This window comes from Meleagris gallopavo, chromosome 2 (genome assembly GCF_000146605.3).
Source record: "Meleagris gallopavo isolate NT-WF06-2002-E0010 breed Aviagen turkey brand Nicholas breeding stock chromosome 2, Turkey_5.1, whole genome shotgun sequence".
Classification (NCBI taxonomy): Eukaryota; Metazoa; Chordata; class Aves; order Galliformes; family Phasianidae; genus Meleagris; species Meleagris gallopavo.
Genome location: NC_015012.2, coordinates 63996617 through 64006659, shown reverse-complemented (window position 1 = coordinate 64006659; position 10043 = coordinate 63996617). Strand labels below are relative to the sequence as shown.

Sequence of the window (10043 nt, the reverse complement as noted above, 5' to 3'; positions counted from 1 at the left end):
CAGCGAGCGCCACTGGGGCTTCGCTCGGCTCCGCTGTGCCCTGCGGCTGCAGAACGGGCTGCCGGGAGGTGGAAGTGCAGCCCGTGCACGTTGGGCTTCCCTTCCCTGTAATCCACACTCTTGCAGCGCACGGCCCTGTGTTGTAGGGCTTTAGGAAGTACGCAAATGAGGCAGGTGGGACTGGCTTGGCTTCTTACTTGCAGGGCTGCGTGGGAGAAGCAGAGTCAGACTGGTGCTTTCGCTAAAGCTCAGCGGAACTGTCTGTCCTCACTGCACAAAAGCACTGAGGCTGTGGCTGGGCAGCCTTAATCCAATTACAGCTTAGTTAAAATGGAAAACTTTGTATCCCGTCTGAGTTTGGAAATATTCTGCTGGGTTGCTGCCTACCTGTGGCAGTGTTTGGGTTCTGTAGGAGCAGTGATTGTGGTCCTGATGGTTTCCTGTGCACACGTGGATTTCCTCCTGCGCTCAGACCTGTGCTGGCGCAGCAGGGCAGTACAGCTGCCAGCAGTGCTGCTCATCCCTTTCCTAACCCTTCCCCTCCCGCTCCTCCATCTCCTCATCCCTCCCTTCCTTTATCTGAGTGGATTCATACAACCCCAAGCACAGAACTTTTCTCGTTTTGAGGGCTCGTTTTGAGAATAGTTTTCCATCGCTTGTGTTTGAACCACTCTCTCCTTATTCCCACTGGCCTATCTCCTGCTGCCATGTGCAGTCACGTCATACAGTGTCTGTTTTTCTCCTCTCCCTACCTTCCCCTCTCCAGACCAGTTCCTTTTATTTGCTCTTGTTATACGTATCTTGCAGCTTTATTTATCCTCTTCCCTGTTCTTTATTCTCTGCTCCAGATCACATGTAAACTGCCTTCCCTTCAGCTTGCTGATCCTTGTGTATCTGGCAAGGGCAGAGTGGATTATATCTGACATCTGAGACTTTACCTCCTATGATGAAAATAATACACCCCTGAAAGTCAGCGTGAACTTGAAGCATTTTAGGATTTGCTTGTCTTCCTGATGTGTCACAGGATAGCTGTCTGTCAGTAATGCTTGGAAAATACATTTTGTCTCCAAATTCTTTCTGGTTTGATGGCACTTAGAGCAGAAACACAATCCGAACTACTGAACTGCCTCATGTTTCTGTCGTCTGAGGGCTGACTGAGGGTTTTGGCTCCCACCTTCCAGCTGTTGAAACTCTGCTGCTGTGCAGATCTTGAATGCTTCAGTCAAGGAAGCTTTTAAGCACTGGTCTTCAGGTGAAAATCTGGACAGCTGAAAACTGGCTGAGGAGCCACTTTCTGCTCTGACAGACGCCTTGGGGAAGCTGTATTTAGCACCTCCCCTCTGTAGCCTTTTCCCTGTGCAGCTCACTGTGCTTCCCTTGCAGGTTACACCGGGGCAGGAATATCAGGTATCTCGGTGAAGTTCTTGGGCTCTGCATTTTTTTTTTTTCTTTTCTTTTGGAAATTGTTGCTAAATTTATGGTGAGAAACCTTGTAGTTCTGTTTCTGAAGACTGCAGATATCAGGAATATATTCCAATATATATTGGAATACACTGCTGACATGAGAAGAAAATAAAAATGAGAGTCCACGTTTTTATACAGAGTGCCCCTTAGCCAGTAGGGAGCCTCACTTCACAAGATTTTAGGTAGTGGTTTTGAAGTGGGGCCAAATATAATGCTCTGTGGTTCTCAATAAAAATGACACTTTGCTCAAAACATTTTCTATTTTTTTTGTGTTAAAGTAATGCTTTTAACTCAAAAGTTTGCAGAAAAATGCTTCTTGGGGATAATTGGCATACTAAGTACTTAGCAGCAGATGGTGCCCTATTTGCAAATTAAGCCTTAGCAAAATGAAAAATGAAACATCTCATTCTCACTAAAATCATTTCTTCCAAAATCATCCTGTTGAATTTTCTGGCTGCCTCTGCTATTCACATATTCAGGTAATGAGGTTACAGCATGTATTAGGATTATCTGTAACTTGAGTAATGATAAATGTATTTTTATTTCTTAGTTTGCTAAATGTTTTGCAATTGAAGTGGTAACTGTAGTATTTGTGTTTTATTTGTTTGCTTTTTACCCTTTCCAGCATTATCCATGCTTGGAACCACAGGCGGTCTTTTTGCCATACCGTGGTGTAAGAGATCTCTGCTGCTCACTGCCTTGATGTCGCTCATTGGAGCTGCCATGGGAGTTCTTGACACGGGTGAGTGACTGCCTGTTCCAGTGGTTCCTTCACTGAATGAACTGGAAACCCACAGGTGACAGTTCTGCTGAGAATCGTAGAATCATAGAATGGCCTGGGTTGAAAAGGACCACAATGATCATCTAGTTTCAACCCCCCTTCTATGTGCAGAAGACTAGACCAGGCTGCCCAGAGCCACATCCAGCCTGGCCTTGAATGCCTCCAGGGGGCATCCACATCATCCTCCTTGGGCAACCTGTTCCAGTGTTGTCACCACCCTTTGTGTGGAAAAACTTCCTCCTAATATCTAACCTAAACCTCCCCTGCCTCATTTTAAAACCATTCCCCCTTGTCCTATCACTATCCACCCTTGTAAACAGCTGTATAGAAGTGAGTTTGGCCTGCTTCAGTGTGCACAGTTGAATTAAAAGAGAGGAGCTGTTTTATCTGGCCAGGATGCCTGGTGGGTTATTCTGGTCCTGAGGCATTGCTATATGTGTCTCTAACAACGCTTCTGTATGAGAGAGCTGAGTATCCTTTGCTTCCCTGAACAGATCGATATGCATTTTGGTGGGTAGTTACAGGCTTAAAAAAAAAAAATGCCATGTGCTCTTTAAACATTGTTTCTCTTAGAATTTACTCCTCTGTGGGAAGCTAGTTGGGTTATTGTTCATTAGTAACTGGTTTGTCAGATGGAACTAGGTTAATCCTATGCAACCCTGGGTGTTTGAGAGGAAGGTTCTGCCAGTGGTGTTATGGGAGAGCTGGTGACCTCAGCTTGGACGGACCAAGTTTGGGGATTCATAGCAGGTATATTCTACCATCTTTGGCTTACAGAGCTATGTCATCAGTCTCCCTGAATTAAGGCACATGTGCTGCCCTTGGCCAGCCTCATTTAAATATGGAACAAATAAACACCTGTGCTTGTAAGGTTTCTTAGTGGAGGCTCCTTACTGGAGGGAGATGCTGTGCAGGATGAATTTGCAAAGCAGAAGTCTGCTGATGTGGCTGGAAGGGTTGGTTATACCAGAGGTATGGGGAGGAACTTCTCACAGAAATCAGTTCTTTGGGCATGGCTGAGGCAGCACAGTCTGCTGCTGTGAGCATTTCAGGTCTCCTCTCTATCCAAACACCTCTGAAGTATCCAGACTGAGGGCTTGGTTGGAATGGCGTGGCTGGTGGGCAGCACAGAGGAATGATGGCTTCATGGGAACCATTGGTCATGGCTGTGTTCAGTTTGAGAGGGCTCTGTTAATGTTAGAAGAGCCTGTTGTGGGACCTTGTAGCAAAAACAAACAAACAAAAAAAAGGTGATTTTGCACAGCATAGGATGTGCAGAAGGATGTGAGTGCAGAGGTATATTTGTAGCTTCTGGTAGGATCACTGTACTTGGCCTTTGGCTTCAAAATGTTTCATATAGGACAGTCCTGTGGGCTTTCAGTGAAAATTTATTCAGCTTTGGGACTTTTGTTCCCAGCAGGAGCAGGAGGAACCGAGACCATGGCAGTGATGTAATGGAGCTGTGTTAGAGATGGGTGGCAGGGGTGGGACTTGATTTCTGTCCTTATTTTCCTGCACTCTCCTCAGAGGCAGTTTACAGGTGCCTCTCTCGGGTCTTATTTTCTAGCACTGTTGTTGGTCTGAGGGTGCTGCAATTTAGTTTCTGCAGCAACATTGCTGTAAATCTTTCTGCTTCTGCAAATGAAGTGAGCCATTTGAACACAGCTGGGATGGGCCCTGCCCGCAAGGTTTGTGCAGTTTGTGGTGTTTCCTGGGATGTTGTGTAGTGAGAAGCTGATTCGTAGCACTGTCAATTATTGCTTTTGAAGCTTAGGAAAAGTAGAAGCAGAAAACAAAAAGGTCTGAAGCTGCTGCAAGTGATGGATGTGACTGCTGATCTGCTAAGGCGGCAGTGGTGCTACCTCAGGCTGCTCAATGTGCTGAAGAATCTTCAGTTTACAGCCTCCAGAGAGGAATGGCCTGCAGTGCCAGACCCATCACATCAGCCATAACAGGGCACGGACAGAGAAATGGCCAAAGAGGGGCAATTGTTGTTGGATTAAGCCACTTGCTGTGAACGCCCTCCTACCTTACAGCTAATCACATGGGATTAAGGTTCTCAAATGCACCATTACACTTAACCACAATTTTGCACGTTGTATTCACTAAAACTGCTGTTGTTGCAAATTGAACTCATAACATAATTGCTGTTTTTAAAACAATACCCGATGTGAGGTTGAAACTAATGAATCCTCCTCTCTCCCATCTGCAGGTGGCAATGTTCTCGCACTGAACACATGGGGAACAGAGGCCGGACCGCATTTGCAGGCCTTGCACTTCAGTTTTGCAATGGGTGCATTTGTGGCTCCAGTTCTGGCTAAAATGGCAATGGGAAGTTCTGAACCCAGAGACTTTCAAGCAGGTGAAAATGCAAGCCAGTCTATTCTGAGCCCCGTATCAACAGCATCAGCTACACTAGCACTGAAACACCATCTTGGTGCTGATTTCTTGTGGTCCTACATTGTCATAGGGACCTATCTGCTGTTTGTTTCTTTCTTCTTTTTTATTTTGTATTCAAAGAGCAGCTCGGTTCGGGACAAATCAAAGGCTTCTGTGCAGAAATGCAAGGTTGCCAAATACCACCATGCCCTTATTATTCTCCTTTTCCTGTTCTTCCTCTGCTACGTGGGAGCGGAGGTAACTTACGGCTCTTACATATTTACTTATGCAAAGGTCTTTGCTGAGATGAAAGAAAATGAAGCGGCTGCTTTGAATTCTGTCTTCTGGGGCGCGTTTGCTGTTTGTAGAGCGGTGTCAGTATTTTGTGCTGCTTGCTTATACCCCGGCACTATGATTGTGCTGAGCCTCATTGGCTCTGCCGTCTCCTCTTCAGCCTTGGCTTTCTTTGCACACTACCCAATTTCGCTGTGGGCTGGAACTGCGGTGTACGGAGCCTCCATGGCCACCATCTTCCCCAGTGGCATTTCCTGGATCGAGCAGTACACGGTCATCCAGGGGAAGTCAGCTTCTCTCTTCGTGGTCGGTGCTGCTCTGGGGGAGATGTGCATTCCTGCAGTGGTCGGGTACCTGCAGGGGAAGTTTCACCACGTTCCTGTGGTCATGTACACCGCTCTGGGAACTTCGGCAATGACGGCTGTGCTGTTTCCTGTGATGTACAAATTGGCCACCGCTTCTGGAGAGGGCTTGAGAGAGATGGGTGAAAGCGAGGACAGGAAGGCTTTGTTGTCCAGTTCGGGGCTTAACGAAGATGAAGAGGATGAGGAGGATGCAGGAGAGTGGAATGAAGCAGACTTTGAGGTAATAGAAATGAACGATACCCTGAGAAACTCTATGGTAGAGACCTCTCTCAAGGCAGCGGGGAGCTCCCCGTCGGAAGCCTCCCTCCAGCCACATCCAGGAGATGCTGTGGGTGATTCTCCAGTGGCAGCTGGCGGCTCCCCTGGGAGAAAAAACCTGAATGTTGACCGGGAGAAGAACGATTAGAGTAAAAGCTGACTCTTTGGGTTTTTAACTAAAAAGCAATGGAGTTGTAGCCGTTCTCAAAGTGCTTCAAGGATCTTCTCAGAGTGAGAAGGAGGTTTCCACCTTTGCCTGTCCTTCCTCCTGCCTCAGTTGGGGTCTGCAGCGATGTATCCCAGAGAAAGTCCACAATGATGTGAATGTAGTAATGTGATACAATTTGTAGACTATGCTGAAACTGCTAAAACATGAGAGATTTTCTAAATGTCAGGCATGCATTTAAGTCATTTATGCTGTGATGTGAGCTAGCTGGGAAGAAGCTGCTCAGACCACTTGGTTTTTTGGAGGTGGGTGAAGGGTGCTGTTCTGAGCTCCCTGGTCACAAAAGGTTTTCATCAGAAAGAGAGAAATCTGTTGCCTGTGGTGCTGAACTTTTTTAGCTTGTGAAATGTTTGTACTGCACTGGGGGTCGGTGTGTGACAAACCAGGGAATCAAGAAGTTGAATTTCAGGTGATGTAAATGGGATATCCTGATGGCCAGTCACACACTCGTCTGATTCTGTCATTAAGACAGGACAGAAGGAAAGATGAATTTTTAGGAGTGTAACCATGCCTTTGGGTCACTTAATGGTGGTGTATGGGAACGAGGACAAAAGGTGTCATTTATCTGCTGTGTGGCTTAACTCTGATTACTCGTTAACCAGTGGTGACAAATCTAAATACTTTAAGTACCTGTGATTGTACTTGTGATTTGAATTACTGCACTACCATTGAAATCTTCAAATGTATGAAGAAGATATTCAGTGATATGTTAGATAAAATTGTGTTAATGACATGGGGCCATGATACTGTAAGCCGGTTCAGTTGAAAGGTTTAACATCTTCTCTGGGCTTCCTGTGCCAAGGTTTTTACACAGCAGTGTGTAACAGCGGCGATTTGAGAATGAGGTGGAATTATTGATGAGACAGATAATCCCGTCCAGTTGTACAGTGTGCCTGCTGGCTCTCTCTTAGTTGGGTGCTGCCCTTTGGCTCTTCTTTCCTTGGGTAATGACACACAGCAGGTGCCTCCTTGAGGAGAAGCTGTGGTTTGTGTGTTCAGATTCATTGTTTGGGTGGGGAGGGGGAAGCCCTCAGGTCTGGTTGTGTCACCGAGTCCTTCCCAGTAAGAACAAAGATGCAGCAGCTAATGGCAAAGCCTGAAGCAGTAGTTCTGCAACATGTCTACTTGAAAACCAAAAATTAGTAGGTTGCTGTTTTTTGAAGCTGTGTGGTCAGAATGTGGGTTGGTCTTCTGTGTTGTTTGGGTTTTGTTGTTGTTTGCACTATTCTTAATATTTTTTTGCTAAGAGGTTTAATGCTGACAAAAGGAAGAGCTCTAAGTGTAACATAGCACAGAACTGTGGATGTTTAGTGTGTGTGTTTTAGTTGTTTTTGTTCCTTCTCCTGTCCCCCTGCGTGTTTAACCTGGAACCTAAGGGCTTTTTCCTTTCTCCTGAAAAGTTAGTAAGAAAGATGAATCCATTTGTAGTGAAAATGTATTATTTTTCTTTTTTCCCTTTTTTTCCTCCTGCAGTGTCGAAGGGCCTCCTTGTCCTGCTGCTGTAGGCATTTAAATGCCATTGCCTGTTTGCCTGATTCTTCTTTCCATGTGTGCATTTATGCACGCTTCCAATGCAATGCATGAACCTGCACTTTAACGTATGGATTTGCTCCACCTGCTACACAAGAGGTTTTCTTCTTTGCTTAGAGTTTTTGTAAATATTTCTGAACATCAGCCCAAATCCTGTTCTGGCTGCACGTGGCAGCACTTGATCAACAGAAGAATGGCCTTATGCATTCAGTTAGTTTCATGTAATAGAGATAAAAGAAATGTCTTAGCAAAGAGAATGACCGACTTAGGAGAGTGCAGATTAAGCCTGGATTTCCTACAGTTTTCTTTTTCTCTCTTCCTTCCTGCACTCTGCAATAACTAACTGCTCTGTATTTGGAAAATAGGGAGTGTTATCTGACAGCACAGGCAAATCCTGTTGGTTTTATGGGGAGAGGAGGAGCTTGTGCTTCTGCTCTGCTTTTATGAGATGTACTTTGCCCCCAGGAGGTCACAGGTATCCTCTGGTAGAAGGGCTCAGCGTAGGGCAAACAATATCAGGAACCCAGGAGGTGTGGGGCAGCTCCCTGCTGCAAGAGCCATCCACATGTTTGGCCTGAACCAACGGAGCGACTCCTGACTGTGTTTGCAAAATGAATGAATGCAAGGCACAAAGAATGTCTCAGCTGGGTTATGCACCAAAACTGCTGCTTCCATCCAAGTAGAAGTACCTGTCATTAGCAAGTTAAAAAATAGAACAATGGAGGCTTCTGCTGATGGGAATCTTAAGTGATTTTAAGAGCCTCCCATACCTGAGATCATGTTGTCAGAAAAAACTTAGTTTAAGAAGCTTGCCTGAAAGCAGGCAGATTCTAAAAATAATTTGCAATTTGTACACTAATTTCTGAATAAATTTCAAATTTGAATGCTCTGCAAGGAAGATTATTCTCAGGGATAGTTAACAAGTTTTACATAATCAAGTAGAGAAAAAAACAGAAAATGAAGATTAAAGCCCCATTGAGAAATGTGCTTTAATGTCTTTGAACCATCTATACGTATGTTAATTATATGTATGTGGATAGCTCTGTACACGGATAGACAGGTACGTACATGTTTACTTGTGTTTCTGACTAAAGCCATCACAACAAATGGAGAAATGCTGTCCAAACTAAAACCCATGACTGGCTGAGTGGCAGTGTGTAACATCATGCTGAAACGATACCCAGAAAGCCTTTGCCTGGATGACTGTAGAACTGTGAGTTGTCTTTGCCAGGACTTACAGCTCTTGGTGTCTTAGTTTAGGTCTCAGACTTGAATAGCACATACATACAGAGCTTGTGCTCATCTCCCCTGAACACGTGTGTCTAGAATCAGTAGGTGCCCCTTAATGAAAACAAAATGTTGAATGCAATTTAAGATGAAAGCAGACCTGGGACCTTTTCAATGCTGAGCCCAGCTCATGGCAGCTCTAAATGTCCTTGATGCTCAGGGCTGTTGCTTTCCTAATTCATTGGATTTTTGGTGTTTCTCAAGACCTGTTTTAGAAAATGAATATTAGTTTTCATAATTTAAATTTTCAAAGTGAATCAGTTCTTGGCATATACAGTGAGGAGCTATTTACAGTGTCTTTTTAAGTTAAGGGTAAAAGCAGTGTTTAAGCTCCGTGGAGGACTTCTTAAGTGTTATTTATGGGTATTACCCATTGCCTTGTTTATGCCAGAAGGTCATCCCGGTGAGATGGCTGAATGTTCTGTCATTCACACTTTTGCCTGTAAAAGCAGGACTGCATTGAGGATGGTCATGTTTCCATTTCCTCCGGCCTTAATGGTAAATTCTTACAGTTAAATATCAAACAATATTTGTATTTAGCCCTGACTCATTCCCAAAGGCTGGATTGTTACTGCAGGCACTAAGGAGTTACTGCTGGCGCTTGCACTGCTGTTCTGTAAATGACCCTTCAGTGCTGGAATGCAGAGTGGGCAACAGTTTGTGCCTTGGTGGGTTTTTGGTTCCTTTCCATAGCAGCTCATAGCAATCTGGATACGTTCTATTATATATTCATCGTTTTTATTTTGCTTGCGGTGGGTTTACGTAGTACTGTATAATGTGGAATTTATAACACTGACTTGTACCTTGAATGTAATAAATTCTTAATGGGAGGAGGCACTCAGGTTCCTTTATGTAAATAAAGTTTTGTTCTATTTTTAAAAGCTACTCTGGACTCGCAAATGTAAAGCTTACCCTGTTTGGGCTAATGGAAAACAACGGGAATGTTTTATCCTCTTTGGAGAAGGCCTCCAGAAACCAATACTGAAGTTCTACATCCCAAAGCTTAGGCTGGAAACTGCATTGTGCATTCCTATTCCATCAGTGCTGTATCTGTACCTAATGAGGGAATCAATGGCAACTGAGTGTTAAGAGGAAGAAGCGTGCAGATTTGTACCATATCATTTTATTCAACTTTAATATGGTTTCCATTATTAACTTCTAAAACAAAATGATTTCCAGTTTAGAAAACAATGCACTGACCACATAATTCCTTTTCCATTTTATACAGTTATACAAATATTCTAAATACACATTTTGTCAAGATGGTGGCAAATAAGATTTAACTGTACAGTACGTAAGGAAAGAAAATATTTTAAGCATATTTAGAAGCAATAGAAATGTCTATACAAAACAAGCAAAAATGGAATAAAATTTTATATTTAAAGTATTGCAACAGTCCCACAGGTTTGTAACAAAAATGTCTTTGCACAGTTCCTCACAATGCCCCATTAATAGCTAA

General features: G+C 44.1%; 1 protein-coding gene across 1 annotated transcript; it reads left to right on the top strand.

Moving 5' to 3' along the window:
• Nucleotides 1-65: 65 nt before the first annotated feature.
• MFSD4B (major facilitator superfamily domain containing 4B) lies at nucleotides 66-9469 on the top strand. Its single transcript, XM_019613059.2, has 2 exons — nucleotides 66-2206; nucleotides 4458-9469. Exons 1-2 carry the CDS (start codon nucleotides 2098-2100, stop codon nucleotides 5687-5689), a joined length of 1341 nt encoding a protein of 446 aa, XP_019468604.1. The 5' UTR covers nucleotides 66-2097; the 3' UTR covers nucleotides 5690-9469.
• Nucleotides 9470-10043: the final 574 nt, after the last annotated feature.

Bases quoted from the DNA above. Each gene is read 5' to 3' on its own strand.
- MFSD4B (XM_019613059.2), top strand. From the start codon at position 2,098: ATGCTTGGAACCACAGGCGGTCTTTTTGCCATACCGTGGTGTAAGAGA. The intron at 2,207-4,457 runs GTGAGTGACTGC...TCCCATCTGCAG, and splicing joins CATGGGAGTTCTTGACACGG to GTGGCAATGTTCTCGCACTG.